This window comes from Scyliorhinus canicula, chromosome 18 (assembly GCF_902713615.1).
Source record: "Scyliorhinus canicula chromosome 18, sScyCan1.1, whole genome shotgun sequence".
In the NCBI taxonomy this organism is placed as follows: Eukaryota; Metazoa; Chordata; class Chondrichthyes; order Carcharhiniformes; family Scyliorhinidae; genus Scyliorhinus; species Scyliorhinus canicula.
The window spans coordinates 33,737,524-33,758,778 of NC_052163.1; the positions used below are offsets into that span (position 1 = coordinate 33,737,524).

The following is a 21,255-nucleotide window of genomic DNA, read 5'->3' on the forward strand; positions in this document are numbered from 1 at the left end:
GTCTGACTTTTTAAGGGACAAAATTGTACCCACCTCTACCGTTGCCTCTGGAGCCCTTTCCAGATGCTCACCACCCTCTGTGTGAAGAAGTTTCCTCTCTGGTCTCTTTTGTATCTCTCGCCTCTCACCTTAAACCTATGCCCTCCAATTCTAGACTCCTCTACCTTTGGGAAAAGATGTCAACTATCTATCTTATCGATGCTCCTCAATATTTCATGAACCTCTATAAGCTCACCCCTAAGTCTTCTACACTCCAGGGAAAAAAGTCCCAGCCTATCCAGCCTCTCTATATAACTCAGACCATCAAGTCCTGGTAGCATCCTCGTAAATCTCTTCTGCACTCTCTCTCGTTTACCAATCTCCTTCCGAAAAGAGTGACCAGAACTGAACACAGTATTCCATGTGTGGTCTCACCAATGTCTTGTACAATTTCAACAAGACGTCCCGAATCCTGTATTCAATATTCTGATCAACAAACCTAGCATGCTGAATGCCTTCTTCACCACCCTGTCCGCCTGTGACTTCAGCTTCAAGGAGCTGTAGACCTTATTCCCAGATCTCTTTGTTCTGTAACTCTCCATAACTCCTTACCATTAACTCAATAGATGCTACCCTGATTTGATCTACCAAAATGCATCACCTCACAGAGTAGCATGGTAACACAGTGGTTAGCACAGTTGCTTCACAATTCCAGGGTCCCAGATTCGATTCCTCGCTGGGTCACTGTCTGTGCGGAGTCTGCACGTTCTCCCCGTGTCTGCGTGGGCTTCCTCCGGGTGCTCCGGTTTCCTCCCACAGTCCAAAGATGTGCGGGTTAGGCGGATTGGCCATGCTAAATTGCCCTCGGTGTCCACAAAATGTTAATTAGGGGTTACTGGGTTACGGGGATAGGGTAGGCACGTGGGCTTCAGTAGGATGCTCTTTGTAAGGGCCGGTGCAGACTCGATGAGCCGAAAGGCCTCCCTATGCACTGTAAATTCTATGATTCTGTGATTCTATCCAAATTAAACTCGATCTGCCACTCATGTTCATAAATTAAAGATTTAGGTTATTTAGGATAGTGCATATGTATGAAATATATGTGCCTCATTCAATTTTCACATTAAATATGTGAGGAGAAAATAAGCAGTTTTTTTTAATGGATTGGGGTGGTGAAAGTGGAATCTTTTACACAACATCACTGAGTAGTAACACATAGCTTTGTGGCCATCATACCGCAGGTCTCGGGATCATGCCATCAGTTGTTTTGTTGGGTGGTACAGTGGTTAGCACTGCTGCCTCACAGCGCCAGGGAGCCTGTTGCGATTCTGACCTTGGGTAACTGTCTGTGTGGTGTTTGCATATTCTCCCCGTGTCTGCATGGGTTTCCTCCGAGTGCTCTGGCTTCCTCCCACAGTCCAAAGATGTCCAGGTTAGGTGGATTGACCATTCTAAATTGTCCCTTCGAATCCAATGGTGTTGTGGGGATAGGGTGGAGTAGTGGTCCTAGGTTGGTACAGTCTTGATGGGCTGAATGGCTTCCTCTGTACCGTAGGGATGCGATTGTGGTGGAAGGGCTAAATAGGCTAGAAAGGAGAGTGATTCCCTACTGCATTCAGTCACTATGCAACAGTCGATTTCCAAAGGCAGATGTTCTGCTATGTTAAAGGCACTATGTAAATGCAAATTGTGGTTGATGTTGCCAGATGTTTATTTGTTTAAGCTGCCACACATGGATGTAGTTGCGACCAAAAAGAAATGGTGACATTTTTAACATTATCTTTCTAAAGTATAATTTTCCCCTTCTGTTTCCCAGATTTTGGCCTTGTCATGCCATGCAGTGTTCCATTACCTGATTGAAATAATGGGCAAATCTGTTCTCTAACCTGTGTCTAACAAAGCTTCATAAGCAAAAGCCTAATAATTGGTCACTTGGCCATTCCCTCATTTTTGGGAATTAGTATAATGTTTCTGTCTTAAATTAATCTTCATACCCCCTCTCCAGCCCCTGAGCCGGAGGTGATTGTTTCATTAGGTGTAGGAAAGGCGTTTGATAGGGTGGTGTTGGGTTATTAGTTTGAAATTCTCAGGAGGTTTGGCTTTGAGCCTAGATTTATAGCTTGGGTTCAACTCTTATTTAGGAGCTCCACCACGAGCGTTCATACGAACGCTTTGAGTTCAAAGTATTTACACCTGATGAGAGGCGCGAGTCATGGGTGTCCACTGTCCCCGCTTTTGTTTGCTTTGGCAATTGATCCTCTAGTCATAGCGTTGGGGTCATCCACGAAGTGGAGGTCGATAGAGAGGGGTGGGGCAGAGCATAGGGTATGTGGATGGTTTGTTGTGTGTGACTGTCTGTGTGGAGTCTGCACATCCTCCCCGTGTGTGCGTGGGTTTCCTCCGGGTGCTCCGGTTTCCTCCCACAGTCCAAAGATGTGCAGGTTAGGTGGATTGGCCACGGTAAATAGCCCTTAGTGTTGGGTGGGGTTACTGGGTTATGGGGATAGGGCGGCGGTGTTGACCTTGGGTAGGGCGCTCTTTCCAAGAGCCGGTGCGGACTCGATGGGCCGAATGGCCTCCTTCTGCACTGTAAATTCTATGAAATGACGGACCCTCTCGCCAGTGCAGAAGAGATAATGAAGCTGCTCGGAGGTTTGGCTCCTTCCTGGGGTACAAATTGAACTTGGGCAAAAGCGAATGCTTTCTGGTGAATCTCCCTGGGAGGGGAGCCAATCTGGGGAGGTTGCTCCCAGTTAAACCTGGCCAGGTCCAGCTTCTGTTATGTGGGAACCCAGGTGGCATATGACTGGGCTTCACTCCATAAATTGAATTTTGGGGATCTGGTCAAGGAAGTGAAGGCTGACCTAGGGAGGTGGGAAAATTTTCCGCTGACTTCACCAGGTCGAATTCATTCTGTAAAAATGAATATCCTCCCAAGGTTTATATTTTTGTTTCCGTGCCTTCCAATTTTCCTCCGTGAACCTTTCTTTATGAAAGTCAGTGAAATGCTATCTTCTATTATTTGGGCAGGTAAGACCCCACGGATTTTCAGGGTATTTTTGCAGAGGGATAGGCAGTCGAGAGATCTGGCTTTTCCCGATCTAGTATTTTATTACTGGGCAGCAAATATTGAGAGGGTGCAGTGGTGGTTTAGGGGGATGGAGCTTGTGTGGGAGAGGGAGGTGTGTGATGCGTGCCGAGACTCGTTGTCGCTTGAGGGTCGGTTCCGGCTCCTCTTCCATTTCCTCTGGCTAAATGGACTTCCAGTCTGGTGGTGGTGGCCATTTTGAGAATATGGAGACCGTTTAGGCAGCATTTTAAGCTGGGTGCTATGTCATTGTTGGCCCCAATCTGTGAGAATCATCCTTTTGTATCTGCGGCCATAGACTAGTTTGGGACACGGAGGGAGGAGGTGTTGGAGCAGTTTGGAGATTTGTTTATAGGTGGGAAGTTTGCTAATTTTGAAGAGTGGGTGACTCTGCCTTCATAGATGGATAGAGTTCTATCAGTGGTCGATGTAGGGAAAGGGAAGGGGACATTTATAGACGGCTCGTGTCAATGAAACAGATTCCACTGGTGGAGGTCAGGAGGATGTGGGAGGGGGAGCTGGGCCAGCTGTTTGGCAGGGGAGGGGGGGATGGAGCAAGGTTCTACACAGAATCAACTCCACCTCCTCGTGCGCTAGGCACAGCCTGATTCCGTTTAAAGTGTTTCATAGGGCACAGTTAGCCAGGGCACAGATGAGTGGGTTCTTCTGCGATGTTCATGGGGTCCGGCGCATCATATGCACATGTTCTGGTCTTGTTCTAAGCTTATGTGCTTACGAGTCTCCCTCTTCAGTACCATGTCAGGAATTCTCGGGGTTGAGTTGGAGCCTTGACCTTTGGTGGTTATCTTTGGGGTTTTAGATTTACCCGCGCTGCAGACAGGGGTGAAGGCAGATTTGCCTCGCTAATAGCCTGAAGGTGTCGGTTGTTTAGATGGAAGTCTTCGGTCCCACGCAATGAGTGTGGTAAGTGACCTGATGGAGTTCTTCCACTTAGAAAAGATTAAGTATATCCTGAGAGGGTCGACAGAAGGGTTCTACCTGAGATGGCAGCCATTCCTTTTCCACTTCAGGGAGCTGGTAACCATCAGATGTTAGTGAGGGGTGGATTGGGGAGAGTGTTTTTTGTTCTAAAAGCAAATTACTGCAGATGCTGGAATCTGAAACAAAAGAGAAAATGCTGGAAAATCTCAGCAGGTCTGGCAACATCTGTACGGAGAGAAAAGAACTAATGTTTCGAGTCCGGATGACCCTTTGTCAAAGCTAAAGAGAGAGAAAGTGGGAGTGGAGTGAGAATAAAAGAGTAGTCAAAGCCACAGAAACCCAGGGGTGCTAATAGCCACAGAAACCAAGGGGAAAGAGTGCTAACGGCAGTCCCCAGAGAGAACAAAAGGTGTGAAAGGCCGAACTGCAGAGAAACTAACATCAGAGGGTAAACTGTGACAAATGTAGATGTGGGGGGGGGGGGGGGGGTGCAAGAAGCAAAGGGGAGAAAGGGTAAGGAAAAGTGGATAAAATGGGGGGGGGGGTAAATATATATAAAGAAAGACGAGAGAAAGAAATGGTAAAAGACAGTTAAAATGAAATGGAATGAAAACAGATGGGTGGAGGTGGGGTAGAGCTAATCATCTGAATTTGTTGAATTTGATGTTGAGACCAGTGCCTAACTGGAAGATGAGATGTTCTTCCAGTTTGCGTTGAGCTTCACTGGAATATTGCAGCAGGCAAAAGACAGACATGTGGGCATGGGAGCAGGATCTTGTGTTAAAATGGCAAGCAATGGGAAGGTCAGGGTCCTTCCGAAGGTGCTCAGCAAAGTTGATGAATTTTTCCAGATCCATACGAGAGCATGAAGCGGCACCAATGTACCGGTAAAGGAGTTGTTGGAGGGGACCCGGGTAGGCTGGGAACAAGGAATGTGCCACATACCCCATAAAAAGACAAGCGTAGCCATTGCTACACCTTTGATTTGTAGAAAATGGAATGAGTTAAAGGAGAAGTTGTTGAGAGATAGAGCGAGATCAGCCAAGAGGAGGAGAGTGGTGGTGGATGGTAATTGTCCAGGCCACTTTTCGAGAAAGAAGCAAAGAGCTCACAGGTCATCCTGGTGTGGGATGGGGGTGTAAAGAGATTGCACATCCATGGTGAATAGGATGTGGTTAGGCCTGCAAACTGGCAGCTGTCAATATGATGCAGGGCATCAGACGACTCCCGGATGTAGGGAGGGAGGGAATGGACCAGAGGCGTGTGGATGGAGTCAAGCTAAGAGGAAATAGGTTCGGTGGGGCAGGAGCATGCTGATGCAATGGACCTGCCGAGATGGTCCTTTTTGTGGATTTTGGGAAGTAGGTAAAAGCGGGCTGAAGAGGGTTGGGAGACTGAGGTTTTTGTTCTTTTTGACAAGGTGGTTTTTGGGGGTGGGGAGGGTTGAAATATTATACTTGTTGTTTGAATATGGTTCTGATAGTGTTATATTTGAAAGAAACTTTCTTAATATCTTTTTTAATTCATCTTCATAACAAAGCATAAATGACCAAGAACATTTATGTGATTTCTTTGTTTTGTCCAGTGATTTGTAATGAAAGATTTTTCTCCGTGGTTGATAGTTTTGACAGCTGCATAAATTACCTCAGTCTTGTAACCATCTTCAAAGTCTCAGTTGCAATGATGTATGTTATGTATATTTTAAATGTATACACTGGCTGATGAAAATTGTGGCTCCACTACGAATAAACATTATCTATCTAATTCTTTGCAGGTTGTGCACGTGCTGTGTATGTGTATAGTGTGTGGCCAATTGTTCTGTCAGGCCATCACCACATTACAGAAGTATGTCAGGATTGTCCTTACATTTACTTTCAGAAGTTCCTTCATTCTTCATGGAGTAGAATAAATTTATAATCCTTTATCTAATGTTTTCTGCAAGTTGTTATCTCTAATCATCTGCATTTATGTTTCCTGAACCTGGCTGCTTTACATTACGTGGCAGCGTTTCTCAAAGGAAACTGGTAGGTCTTTGTTCTGACATCTACACTGCCTGGAATTCTGGTGGAGGCAGGTTCAATCGAGGCATTCACGAGGGCAACTGATAATTATTTGAATAGCAACAATGTGCAGGGCAAAGGCATAATGCTTGTTTGGAGAGATGGTGCAGTCACGGTGGCCAAGTGACCTCCTTCTGAGCCATAATTAGCTTTTCCATGGGATCCACTTGAGTTTGGTCGGTTAACTCAGTTGGCTGGATGGCTGGTTTGTGATGCAGAGCAACGGCAACAGTGCGTGTTCAATTCCTGTACCGGCTGAAGCTATTCCTGAAGGCCTCGCCTTTTCAACCTCGCCTAAGGTGTGGTGACCCTCAGGTTAAATCATCGCCAGTCAGCTCTCTCTCTCTCTGAAAGGGGAAAGCAGCCTATGGTCGGTCCTCTGAGACCTTGGCGACTTTCATAGAGTAGCAGATGGTAATTTTGAAGTAGAGTAGAATCTTTATTTTCAAAAGTTAAAAGTATGTAAAAAAGATATGATCCGACATTTATCATAAAGGCTTTTTATTTCTGTTCCTTTGAAAGTAAATACATTTTTTGAAAGTTGCTTTTAATATCTAATTATATTGTAATTAAGTTTCAGTATTTAATTGACTGTGCTGTTTATAAGCTTAGAGAAATGAATTATGTTCATTTGTAGTCACGTGAAAGAGAAAATACTAGGCAAGATTGAAACAGGCAGGAAAGTGGCAGAATGACTCAAATTAGCTTTGATAGAATGGCAGCGTGTGTGAAATTGAAGAATTGCTCCCTTTGTACGTGTTCCTGTTCATTCCCATCATTACTTGCTTGATTGAGTCCTGTCCATAATTGCTGTACTGCTTTCATACTGGCACGTGCAGATGCCTGGAGAGTGTAAACAATTTTGGTTTTGTTCTGCCAACTGGACCATGTGTATTTACTTGTTTATTGGTATTGACTTGTGTAAATGATTCTTGTATCCAGCTATTTGTCAGTTGATATTAATGAGTCTGCGTATCATATTGCTTACACATTGTTATTTTCAAGGACATGAGCAACTACACTCCTGGAGTTCTTTTCCTAACAGCACAATAGCTGTACTTACGATAGGTGTACCTACACCACATGGACTGCAGCACGTTGAGAAGGTAGTGCGCGGGCCTTCTCACGGGCAATTAGGGATGGGCAATAAATGCTGGCCCAGCTAATGATGCCCACATGCTGTGAATGAATAAGAAGAAACTTGTGCCTTATCATTCACTGTATCCCTGACAGACCTCTTGTGTTTTACCTAATTTTGTGATTCTTACCTTCTCCTCAACCTATATTAATGTCAATACAAACGAAAAAACTGTGCACAAAGTAGTGACACTGCATCATTAGTTTATGTACTGCTTTCAGCACATTATATTAAATCTTTGTTTCCTCCTTTTTGACATTGATTGGCTTATACATTATTTGACCATGGAAGACACTTTTGTAACACAAGCTTGATTTTGTCATTATGTAGTAGAATTGTTGTATTGATCCTCACGGAGACCAATAACCTGAAAAAGAAGAAATCTCCAAACAACCAATGAAAGGAAAGGATGGACAAGATTTCACCTTTTTAAAATGTTATTACAGTGGTCAAACCCAAAATCAACATCAAATTAAGCATGCATTAAAGGACAAATGGTATTTCAATAGAAGCTATAAATTTCACGTTGAATAGCTGATAAGACAAGGATAAAGCTCATGCAATTCTCGTCATAACTCCAAGCACATATGTAGCACCACATGCAGTCTCAAAGTCTTTCAAGCTCTGTAATGCTGGATTTTCACTTTTCCTACTTGTTCCGCTTTTGAGTTGCTTTCATCGGCAGCTTTATTCAATATGAGGCCCCTGCCTACAACTCACACCAACAATGCGAACTCCTGCAAATCTTTCCCTCAGGACACGAAAGTAGCTTTCCTGAGTTCCTTTTACTCCCACCAATCAATAACACCCCAGTTCACAGTGTATCGCTTCTAGTACAGACACTCAACCTGAGCTATTCATACCAATTTTGGGTTTCAGTCCCTTTTACCATTGTTTCACCAAGAGCTTCAGGAATTCTGTGTGTTCTTACTACCAAACAGAAAACTGATCTTTTCCTTCGAGAATTTTGCTTATTTGCCTGAGTGCCACAAGTTCTGTGTGCCTGTGTTCTGCACACCACAAGCTTAAATCCAAGCACTCCCTGCAGTAGCTTCTGTTCGCCGTTTTTGGTTACCCAGCTTTCATCTCCTCAGCAACATCAAGTGACTAGGTCACTTCTCAAAACTGACCTCGCAGCTAAGAATTCCCATCACAGATTCCTTTCCCAGAACTAGCTGAGCTTCATTTCACTTTGGGTTGAGGGGATATTTCACAAATACAATATTTTTTACAAAGTACAGAGTTCATCACAGCACAGTAAATGCTTCATGGATTATTGGCTAAATTTAGTTATCTATATGTTAGAAGCCAATGATTATTCTTTTTATAGTAGCTGAGATGGCAATAGATTGTTGCTGTTGATAGTGTGCGGACAAGAAAGGATATCTGCAATAACATGCCACAGCAAGTGCTTGAAAAGTAGGCTTATATAGGAACCAAAATGGTTTATTTGCTGAGTGTAATCCAAATGTTTGGACAAAATTTAATGATATCTGATATGCGTAATGATGCTGAACAACTTGCAGTTAACCTAAATAATCTATTCAAAGCACTTCACAGAGGCAAGTGTAACTAAATAGTGCACTGTCGTGGGAGGAAGCTCAGATAGTAACCAAGTAGGTTCTGAGGAAGCCTTTGAATAAGATGGGAGGTAGAAAGATGAAGAGATTTAAGTAATGACTAACATAAACAGTGAAGTGGAGGGAAAAATTGAGATTAAAGTCAGAAGAACAGAGATTGTTCCAGATCTTCAGGTTTCTGGATTGTTGGAGACCAAACTTATAACCCACGATGCGCATTGGGACCCTTTGAATGTCCCAACACAAGGTCTCCCTCGGAATTGCCCAGAAAGATTGAACATCCGGAGAATCGGAGATATCGGACAGTTCCACTTACTTATCTGGATAGTTATCCAGGAAATGTTAGGCAGAAAAAAAATACTTGACTTCCTGGTAACTATACAACTGATACCACAAACACCCACACTCCCTGACTCCCAATTACCCCTCCAACACTCCATTTACCACTCTGATCCCTCCTGACCTGAACCTGACTAACCCCGACCACCCCTGCCGCGACCTGATTTGATTAACCCCCACCGCCCCCCTCGACCTGACTTGGCTAGACCCCAGCACCTACACCGACCTGGTGGGCAGACTCCACCCTTGGGTCTGACCCGACTACCCCTTCCCAAACACCCATCTTCCCACTCACTCGCCTGCCACCTCCCTATCTTCTGCCCTCCGCGATTGCCAACTAACTACCTCACCCACCAGAGACTCTATGACCTCATCCACTGCCAATTTATGCACCCTTTGACCTTGTGCAGCTGATGCCACCCTATCCACCTGACCCACCTACCAACCTGTTCACTTTGCCTCACCCACATATCCATCCATTCACTCAAAGATTCATTCACTAACACACTGATAAGCTTTGGGACTTTGAAACACTTACCAGACCAAAGCAGCTGGTGCTTAAAAGAAGGTGGGTGTGGTTCCTGCATCAAATCCCTTCTCTCCTCTGCTCATAGATTCCTGCGCTTAGGGACTTTTTCTATGTCGTGGATCGGAAGTTTAGAATAATGGTGAGTGGGCAGTTTTCTGTCTGAAAAGTTCTGACTCTAATGAGGAGATTTGTCATGTTCTGACATGTGAGACTGAAAGGAGGGCAGCACGGCGGCGCAGTGGTTAGCATTGCTGCCTCACGGCGCCGAGGTCCCAGGTTCGATCCCGGCTCTGGGTCACTGTCCATGTGGAATTTGCACATTCTCCTTGTGTTTGCATGGGTTTTGCCCCCACAACCCAAAGATGTGCAGGGTAGGTGGATTGGCCATGCTAAATTGCCCCTTAATTGGAAAAAATTAATTGGGTACTCTAAATTTATAAATAAAAAAAATGTGAGACTGAAAGGGTTTACAGAAGGAGGCAGGGGCGCACGGAGGAACATGCAGATGTAAACACTTATTTTAATGTTGATGCATTGAAAAAAGACAATCAGTTGGGCAAAACAAGGATAGGATTGGCTAGCACTGTGGTTAGCACTGCTGCCTTACAGGCCAGGGACCTGGGTTCAATTCTGGCCTTGGGTGGCTGTGTGGAGTTTGCACTTTCTTCCCGTGTTTGCGTGGGTTTCCTCCAGGTGCCCCGGTTTCCTCCCACAGTCCAAGGGTGTGCAGGTTAGGTGGATTGGCCATGCTACATTGCCCACTTATGTCCAGGGATGTGCAGGTTAGGTTATGGGATTACAGGGCTAGGGTGTGATGGACACTCGTAAATGGATAGAGTACTCATTTGAAAGGTCGGTACAGACACGATGGGACGAATGGCCTCCTGCACTGTAGAGACTCTAAGACAGGAACCTGGTGACAAAGGAGGGGAGCTTTGGAGTAATCAAGCCTGGGTACAGTTTTACTGTTAGTGAACTGATTCAAAGCAAAGGTAAATGATGCTGAAGAGATGAAAATACTTGGTCGATATTGTGGTTTAAATTTAAATCTCAAGTCACGGAACAAAAGGACATGGAGTTCTGCACAGTCCGGTTTTGTCCAGCCATGAGCAGCCAGAGAGGTGGATGAGTCGGGTCTAAGCTGTGCAATTGTTTCAAGAGTCTGGCTTTGCCTTTCTGGTCTTGGCCAGACCTTCAGACAAGTGGCTTACATTCATTTTGGCCTGTCAGTAAACAGTAAATGTTAGAATAACAATTAAGTCAGAGGCCAAGTGTTGAAAAATATTTGAGTTTCAATCAGGAAAACCTCTGTAAATTGAGAACTTGTTCCTCCATTTAATGTTTTATCTGCCACCTCAATTGACACAATAAGCCAGTATTAAATTATAAGTAGTAAACCAAGGTTAAGAGGTCATACGCTGAATTGGAACGAGGCATGATTTTAGTTCAATAGCAGTTGCAAATGTATTCTCTTGGTGGGTAAGTTTTCCCAATATAACCTCACATATCTTTTGATTGTACTTTTGGTGTGGTCCAATTTTTGAATGCAAATTGTTTGTATTGTGACAGGATGTTCCAGAAAAGTTTTTCTGTGATGTTCCATGAACTCAGCAACTCATTGTTGTGTGTGTGGCTGTTGAAGTAGCTCAGGGCGGAAGTGCAAGAACACCGAGTTGGAGTCACTCGCGGGAACCATTGTCATGTCTGTCAGGTCATTTAACTGAGTCTTCGTGCCGCCGCCCGAACTGGACCGTTATGTATTTTTTAAACCCACAAATTCCAGATGTGATTATTCCCCGGGGATTAACTTGTATATTTCTGTGTCCAAAAGAGGACAAATAGCAAAGAATGAAAAGCTGCTGTGGCACCATACTGTTTTAGAGGAATTCCACACAATATTATTAGAACTGGAAAGCGAAAAGTATAAGCTGCCACAGCTGACAGTGTTCCTTAGCCAGAAATAATCCTGCAATGGCCTTGTGCCTAGTTGTACATCATGGGAACAATAGAGAAGGAAGTCCCCACCCTGGTGTTAAGAGTACATAGTTAGTACAGCCGTGACAGGTTTCTCCCTTGAGGGAGATGCGCACCTGAGCTTGACAGGAGCAGTTATCAGAAGACATGATATGTGAACATGTGAAAAATTAAATAATACCAATCCCTTTCCTGCTTTACAAATCCTAGTTTCCTGTTGAAAATGAGCATTGATTATACATGTTAAATGGTTTGTTTTCCAAACACTAGCTGAATAACCTTTACTTGAGGACTGCTCAATCCGTTGCAAATGCATATGTAGTCACTGTGCATCCTCAACATGGACGTTGTTCCTTCAAGTCACGCATTTTGAAGAAATACAATTTGCTTAATCTGCATTTTGTTTCATTGAGAAAACAGGACAATTTTAACTTGACAGCAGGGCAGTGATTGAAAAGCAGCATTTGTACGGCAGTGGTTAACTTCTGTGAGTTTTTATACCATTTCTAGAAGGCCTGGATGCTGTTGGCAAATGAAATAAGCTGTTTCCAAATGAAATAAGCTGTTTCCCAAGCGTGCTTATCATTCTTTGTCCTTGACAACGAAGAGAAACTGAATTTTGATGGGGGCATTTAGCACATTTTTTCTGATGCAAACATAAGATGACTAGTCCTTCCACTAGCCAAGGCATTGTGCGATTTCCTGTGCGTCCAAGCACATAAGAGTGATGGGGCCTCACAAGTTGTCAGCTCCTTGTCATTAGACCTCCAGTGCAATCAAAGCTGAGTTGGTACTTCGGAGGGGTGGGGGACAGTGGTTATAGTTTTCGTTGAATTTTTCTCTTGGACAGTTTTCAAGTAAAAAAAATTTAGCAGTTTGTGTAATTCCTGTGGACAGGAAAAACTCTTGGAAGAAAGGGAAACGAAACAAGTAAGTTTATAGAGTGTAACCAACATCTTATAAAAGCTAATGATTCTTTAGTTGTTAAATATCTGGATTTTGATCAACAATCTCATTGAAAATTGTGTGTCACCTAGATGTCTGGCCTTCAGTGAGAGAAGAAAACATAGCTTCACATACTTGTTTGTTGTTGCAAAAGGTTAGAAGAGTTTGCTAATCTTGCACTTACATTTTGTTTTAGTCATGCTACATGTGTCGCAGTCTCTCAAAGTTTTTTTTCCAATTGCTGCACTGCTTTGTAAAACATTCAGGCAAACTGTTAAAGATCTCAGTCCTTTCAGTTCAATAAGAAAACACAAATTTAATGAGATCCAAATCTATATCGAGTCAATTGAAGGCACTTTATTAATTCCTGTATTCCTTTTGTCCATTTACTGTGGTTTTTGTAGCAGTAGGCAACTGCTCAACTTAAAATATAGGGTCACTTAAGGGTCTCTTCAAAGAAATTTGGGCTGCTGTAGGTGTCTGAGGTTGATTACGATCTTCGAAAGTACGAAATAGGAGCAGGTGTAAGCCATACAGGCCTTCGAGCCTGCTGTGCAATTCAATAAGTTCTTGGATGCTTTGATCTTGGCCTCAACTACATTTTCCTGCCTGTTCCTCATAACCCTGGCCTCCCCAAAGTTCAAGAATCTCTTTATCTTGGTCTTGAACGTGTTCACTGGCTGAGATTCGACAGCTCTCTCGGGTAGAACATTTCAAATGCCTGACGGCTTTCTGAGAGTCAATATTCCTCCTCATCTCCGCCTTAAATAGGCAACTTCTTAGCCTGACACTCTTTCCCCCTACTTCCAGATCTCCCTCACGAGAGAAACATCTCAACATCTACTCTGTCTCCCCCTCCCCTCCCACCTCCTTCCCCCCACCCTCAGAATCTTGTATGTTTCAGTAAGAATTTTTCTCAATCTGCGGAACTCTAATGAGTATGGGCCCAAATACTCAATCTTTTTTTATTAGACAAACCCTTCATCCTTGGAATCAACCTAATGGTTCCTCGCTGAACATCTTCCAGTGCAAGTTTATCTTTCCTTAAATGCAGAGGTTTGGGATACCAGCAAGACTCTTGCATGGCTGTTGTTTTCTCAAGATGTTTAAAAAAAAGAATTTCGAAAAAGTTTAGGACATCCAGTGTGAGTTCTAGCTTGGCACGGCATTTGATTTATACTCTACATGTTGAGCCCACATCCCATGATAAGGCCACCCATGGAGATAGAAACATAGAATATCTACATTGCAGAAGGAGGCCATTCAGCCCATCGGGTCTGCACCGAGCCTCTGAAAGAACACCTTACCTTGGCCCACTTCCTCGCCCTTTCCCCATAACCCAACCTAACCTGTACAACTTGGTCTGTGGGAGGAAACCAGTGTGCCCGGAGGAATCCCATGCAGATATGGGGAGAAGTGCAAACTACACACAGTCACCAAAGGCCGGAATTTAACATGGGCCCCTGGTGCTGTGAGGCATCAGTGTTAGCCACTGTAACCCCCCCCCCCCACTGTGTTTTGCCACTGCAAAGCAATAGCAAAGTTTTGGTATAATTACATTGTAGGATCAATGCAAGTGCATTCGAGAAACAATTATAATCAGCGTCATGTCTTGTTTCAGTTCTTGGTTTATTTATGTATGTGCATTGGAGATGGGACTATCCATGATTTGTGTGGAGGACTCAAGAGGAAAAATACATGCATCTAAACCCATTGTGTGTTTTAAAGACTATGCAGTAACAGAATTTAAAAAGGTGTGCAGCCGTGCATGGATCACTGCAAAGGATGTGAGGAATGTTTTGCCAGTACACGTTTAGTAATTGTGAAAAGATTCTGCACAACCACATCACAACTTTGTTGAGTTCTGACCACATTACTCTGCAGGATTTAAAAAATGACTTTCATTGTGCACAGTGACATGGAATGGTAGGAAATGGGTCAGCTTTTCCTGGAACGTTTTTTACAAATCCATTCTAGAAAGCACATTGTTTTGGAAGCTGTATGCTATATACTTTCATAATTTTGCGTGATAAGCACCTACAATTTTATCTCCCTTGCAGTTACAGGTGAAGGCCACTGCTGAATATGCAATTTGAAAAGGTTGAATGTCTGGGGGTTGTTATTTTTTGTCTTTGTCGTAACATAAGTATCAAAATACTTGCTAACATCGCTGTAGTCAGCAAGAAATCACTTCTTTCTCTGAAAGATTACTAGAAATGCAATACCAGAAACCAATGACCTACAATTCTGTATCTGTTACAATGAAACATCCTTGGTGAGTGAAGAAATCTTTGCTGAATCATCAGTATATTGAGCAGTGATTTAACAGCTTCAGAACCCCTATCATAAACCTTCCTTCTTAAAGTTCACGTGCCTGAGAAGAATTTAGTTACTTTTTTCTATTCAAGATTTTGTTTTCAGTATTGGTTCATTAACAATTAGACCATTAGATAAAATGTGAAGCCTCAGCTTATGCCGAAGATTTCGACAGCAATCAATTTAAAACAAATGTCTAACCCAAGAAATCAGTCTGCATTTCATTGTGGAATTGTCTTGTCGGTCTGCTCCCCGGGGCAAAATATCTATAAATGACTTTTAAAAAGCATGCAGCAACAACAGCTGGTTGGTCTGCAAGTTTAGTTCACTGGTTGTTTGCCGGTAGGTGATTTGTGTTCAAATATTTTCATGACCTTCCTGAATCATTTGAGAGATGTTGACACCCGCTGTCTGTCTTCAAATACCTAACGAAGCAAGCATCCAAAAGATACTGAATTCAGAGTAAATAGTGCAAACGAGGAATGTAGAGCAAGTTATTTCAGGTGACAATCATTGTAAAGAATTTTGCTTTTGACGTTTGTGGACAAATTCTTCAAATTTTGAATAGGCTGCATATTCACATAGACAATGTTTTTTATTCTGGACAAGATCTTTTCACTCTGAACTGTTGTCTCCGTGATGATATTTAATTCTCTCTACTTGAGGCAAAGATGCACTCTGTATTTAAATCTTGCTAGATGCCATCAATTTTCAGTGGGAATAATGTGCACAATTGTTATGGCAGATTCCAGCTGCATTTTGCATTTTATATATATATATATATACAGTATATATATATATGATAGGTGTTCTGCTAATAATTTTGGTCTTTAAGCACATTGGTCAGCACTGCTGCCACACAGTGCCAGGGACCCAAGTTCGATTCTGGCTGTGGGTGACTGTGGGGAGCTTGCACGTTCTCCCCCTGTCTGCGTGGGTTTCCTCTGGGTGCTCCACTTTCCTCCCACAATGTGGAGATGCTGGTGTTGGACTGGGGTGAGCACAGTAAGAAGTCTTACAACACCAGGTTAAAGTCCAACATTTTTGTTTCAAACACTAGCTTTCGGAGCACAGCTCCTTCCTCGGGTTCCTCCGAAACCTAGTGTGACTTTAACCTGGTGTTGTAAGACTTCTTACTGTTTCCTCCCACAGTCTAACGATGTGCAGGTTAGGTGGATTGGTCATGCTAAATTGCTCCTTACTGTCCAAAGTGAATTGGCCATTATCAACGTGTGGGGTTAGGGTGGGGAAGTGGGCCTCCATACTGTGCTCTTTCGGAGGGTTGGTGCAGACCCGATGGGAAGAATGGCCTCCTTCTGCACTGCAGGGATTCTATGGTAAGGTATGTTAATACATTGGTTAAAAAAACAACTATTCATATTTAGCACAGCTCTTTAGAGGCTCTTCCCCGCGGTTCTCTGGCAATTGTTGACTCTACCTATAGTGAGACTTATAGGTGCTTATTCCCAGTAATATTAAAGCTAACTATCTTGCCTGGTATCTTACTTTGAATGGAAAAGCTTGTGCTACTGTCTCTGCAATAAATTATACAAAATAGATTAATGTTGATCTTAATGCACACTGAACAAAACACCAGAAGACACTGATCATTTCCAGAATGTGTGCAGAAAGTGTAACTGAAGCATACTATTGAAACCCCATGTTCCTCTTGGTACTCCTCCAGTGGTGTGAGAATATTTTAGCTGTGTCCCACTATACTATTCCCCTCAAAAACACCGATGTGACTGTATTGTATTTCACAGTTCTTACCATAATCATATTTCACTTCTAATCGATCTGAAATTCTGACTGAACAGCAAATGGAAAACTAATATCTTGTATTTCTCTCTTCCTTTTCATGCAGAAATCATTGACGACTTGACATATTTAGTGGATAAAACCGATTCTAGAATCCAGAATGAAACAAGACGAGTCAAATTGGTTGATAAGAAGTCAGCCTCATGTGGTATGTGAGCCTGTTTAATATAGTCCCCTCAATCCACCAGGTGGCATTACGGTGTCATTGTTTTTACTAGATTCCCCTTGAACATGGCCTACTTAACCCTTTTCCTGCTTGTCCATCAGAGCAAGTATTTAGGAGGTGGTTGGTGTTTGTGAATGTACTGTTGTTCAGAGTCTTTTGTGTAGGAAAACAAAAGACGAAGGTTTTATGATGTGATTTGCATATGCAGCTGTTCAAACACTAAGTGAGGATTCATTGATAGTAATTCTCACCTCTTTGCCCTCTGCAAGAGCTCTCGGGCAGCTGTTGCCAGTAGGCAAGCAAATGATCTGCACCCTGGCAGTGTAACATCCCTAGAGCACAAGGTTTCTGTCAGTTGTCCGTCATTTAAGGGTGATGTTTTCCCAACTTTCTTATGCATTGCAAAATTTTTAAAAGGGGAAATTCCAGTTCCCCCTCAAAGTCTCTTGCATTTAGATTTGCACAAAACATTGTACTTCAATTGCAGTTTAGTCATTGCTAAGTCTTTAAAATGATCAAGAAAACCATGTCCCTTCCAGTGCTGGAGATTGTTAAGAGTTAATGAATTGATCTGTTTTACCATGTTTCCATGTTACCACTTTCACCTTTATTCATTAGCAACTTGTAATTATACTATTTTACATTTAAAGGGCTTTTTTGTTTGATAATTAGCAATTTTCACAACAAACATGTCCTTTCTGCTGCAAAAATGCAGATCACTATTGCTATACTCTTTGAATTAGCATTATTGAGACTTGCAATTCAGCATGTCATGACTGAAAAGTGAAAGCTTATTGTTCTCGCTGCATCACAACACTGTGGTCGGGGTTGATAGTACAGGCTGCCTTTTATAGAATTCACCCTTGTTTCAGGAGAAAACATTAACCTAAAACATTGTTTTGACAACACTAGTATATACCAAATGAAAAATTGAGCAATATAAGAATAATTGAAAAATATTACTTCAAGACTGCTTTATTTGCTTTTCAACCCTGCTGTTGAATTGCCTAGGAAATGCTAGCATTTTTTCCACAAGGGAGCCTAGTAACGAGCAAGCAGTGAACAGCAGTCAGGTTTGATGAAATAACAAAATGAAGGTCAGCTAATATTGCACTAATTCTGCTTCCTGGTGGCCATGACAGCCTGCGAGGTTTATTTGAAGATCCCAGACTCTGAGTCAGTGTACGCTTTGTTACCGTAAAACTGTTTTAGGCTGTGCCAACAGTTTAGGATATTAATGAATCCTTTAGAGAAGTGAATGGAGAATTCCTTCTCCCCCCCCCCCCCCCCCCCCCCCCCCTTTTTTCCCTCTTTTCTTTGTTTGACACACACATCTTTGTCTGTTGAATGTTGCTGGGCATTACTAATGAGTAGCCAGAAAAATCACAAAAAAGCCAAGAATTATAGGGAGTAAAAAGAAATTGGTGAACACAGGTTAGGACAGCAAAAGGTGAGATTGTTGCCCGTTGGCAAGGTACTTTAGTCTTTATGAACTCCCTCTTCAACAAAACTTGCTATCAGGATGAGCACATGGAAGTTTTTAGAAGGCGACGTTTGTGACACCAGGCGACTGAAACGCCAGCACTCTGACCGGCAGGCCTCAGTGCCTCTTCAGTGTCCCTTTGCCTCATTATTACAGGCACCTTGCGGCCCACCCTGCACAGCTGCTGAAGGGGAAAAATTAAAGCAATTCACACTCTTGTGACTTAACGCCAGGAAACAATTGGTCCTTGTTTGGGAGAACCATTATTATGAAGGAGCTAAAGTAGAAGACGGATTGTGGTTATTGAGAGTGTCACAGGATTTATGGAATGCTATTTCAGTCGAAATAAAGGATGGCTTGTTGAGAGACAATTATCTGATAATTAAATTGGTCAAGGAAAAGCATTTCAACTGTTATTTTTTATTGTTCTCTTCTGAATCCTGGTATGGTATTAATTCTTGGATATTAATATACTCTTTGATTTTGCATAGACATGTTAATGTGATGAATCTCGCTAAATAGCTCTCCAGAGACTCTGCTATTTTGCAGTGCAAAGAAATGAAATTCAGCTCTACAGGAAGGCTTCCGTGACACACAAGAAGAGCCTTTGTTCCTTGTTTATAAACCAGAAACATGCCTAAAATCACTGAAACAGTGAGAGAGCTGAAGAGGTTCTACTGAGCATGGGGCACAATAAATAAAGATTTGTGCGCTAGATTTTAATGCTTTGATTTGATGATCACTCTTTAGGGGTTAAGGGATCTAAGAGGAAGACTGCTTGGACTGTCTTTCAGCTGACTTAATTAAGAAACTTCAATCTTGTTCTACAAGGCCCTCTATGTGTGAAGCTTCTTCCTACCATGAATAGACGTTCAGCCTGTAAAGTGTATACATACATGATGCCATTGTGTTTTGTTGCCAAACTGCAGACAGTGGCAAGTACAATCTGGGATTTGTCAAGGGTTACCCTTTAGAGACCTTGCTCTCTGTGAAATCAAATACAGGTTTTTCTTCCCATTAAGAAACTTTCTTAGGCTGTAAAAAGTTAACTGAAATCTCATTTTCAACACCATAACCAAGGGCACCCGATACATTTTCAACTGCTGATTACCCAAAGGTAGGAAAACAAATGAACACCAGTGCCGTGGTGTTTTCTGGATGGGTTTCCCAGGGCTTATTCGCCTTGAAGCCTGCTGAGTGCAATTTCTCCTGCAATAATCTACTTATCAAGTAATTTGCCACTCCTTCTGCCTCTTGAGAATGAGTCTTGCAGGTTTTTGCATCTTGAGTAGTTTTAAATTGATTCTGTTTTGAAGGGAGAGTTGTTAAGTCAGTTGTAAAAACTCGGAATAATAGTTCCCAAATTTATTAGCAGGTTAATCGTGGATGAAGCCAAGACATTTTACTTTACAAAGACTGCTTTGCAGAGATTGCTTTGTAAACCATTTTGGTGCTTTAAAAATGCCATTGCAGTAATTATGATAGAATTACAAAAACGAGTTTGTTACAGAGCTGAGAAGTAAGAATTGTTTATTTATTGAATTACTAAGTACCCCCTAAAAATTTTATATTTCAGGTCCGAATTCATGGCAGGGTTACCTGGAATCTGCCCTAATCAAATGTAATATTGCAACAATAATAGCCGTTAAATTAATTGTACCATGAAATATTATCAGTGCTGTTCTATTTCAACAGAGACTGCTGGTAATTCTCAGGATATCCTTAGTTGAATGTTTTCCTATTAGAACTGTATATTCATTAAATTCCTTTTCAGGAGACCTACTTTCTGGTGAAGGGAGTTAAATATTCTTGTGCTGCAGTGCAAAAAATTAGGTTGATTCGTACAAAATTGTTACAGAGGAAAGTACTGGGTGGTCGGTTTAAGGTGGCATCAGAAGCGGCTGTTGCTTACATTTGGAAATGAGACTTTGATCTATTTGGTCTACAAACGTGACTGTTGTACACTGACCTGAAAAGTCAAACAGGAGTTAACAACAGAGACCACTCTGGTTAATTAGTGTGAAGGTGACAGTTTCTAAACTTGAATGAAAGGACTTTAATCTTCTTTCTAGAACTGCATTTTGCAAATGTCGAATTCTGTCAAGCCCTGAAATTTCCCTTCAGACATAGGTGAGGGTTTGAGGGAGAATCAGGTGAGAAATTAGGTGGGGTGGAGAAACATGATAGTTTAATTTGGTGATTCCAGAGACATTGAAATGCTGTTAAAGTTGATGTAGTTATTGAGCAAAATTTTGGTCATGTAAAAGCTACAGCACATAAGCAACGCTGATATTTCTCAGTGCAAGCAAAGGTTTTATTGGTTAACAGATTTGGTTATTTGTGGCATCCTCCATATTTTCCACTTTGGATTAATTTATTTGCATATTTGCACGACTGCTTTCTTTTAGAACTGCTTGATTAAATGTCTTTTGGGGGGTTCAGGAGGATTTAGTAATACTTATGAATTGATATATTTTGTTTCCCTCCATCCCTTGCCTCAGTTCATGCAGTTGCATTTCACTGATGAGCCTCATTGGAAGGAGAGGAACAGTTGAAACATTTTTATGCCTTGGCGTTCAAAATTTAATGGAGTTGTAAAGGATTTTTTCCAAAGTAGGCATGCAGTTTAGTATCTTAGTATTTTAGATTTCTGTACATAATTGCCCTGTCAATGGATGTGTTGAGTAATTCAGTTTAAACTGATCATAAATTTATATTGCTGGTATAAAGCATTTGAGCTTTACAGGATGTCAGTTTAACAATCCTGTATGTATTTAAGTCTACAGTCTGCTATGTTATTTAATAACTTTGCCACCCTAGGAATATATTTTTCCCCTTGGTTCTGGCTTTTATGTACTGCAAGCTCGTGGATTTCTTTTTCAAGATTGAGACCATCCA

The 21,255-nt window shown here is 42.2% G+C and overlaps 1 protein-coding gene across 3 annotated transcripts in view; it reads left to right on the forward strand.

The window, feature by feature from the left end:
- stx8 (syntaxin 8) overlaps window positions 1-21,255 on the forward strand; it is a 180,361-nt gene that overhangs the window by 116,806 nt on the left and 42,300 nt on the right. For 2 of the 3 annotated variants that reach the window (XM_038776794.1, XM_038776793.1), the window contains exon 7: window positions 16,755-16,856. The exons of the other annotated variant lie outside the window; for it this stretch is intronic. In XM_038776794.1, the coding sequence (XP_038632722.1) occupies window positions 16,755-16,856 (102 nt within the window). The remainder of the gene's footprint in view (window positions 1-16,754; window positions 16,857-21,255) is intronic. 3 annotated transcript variants of the gene reach the window in all.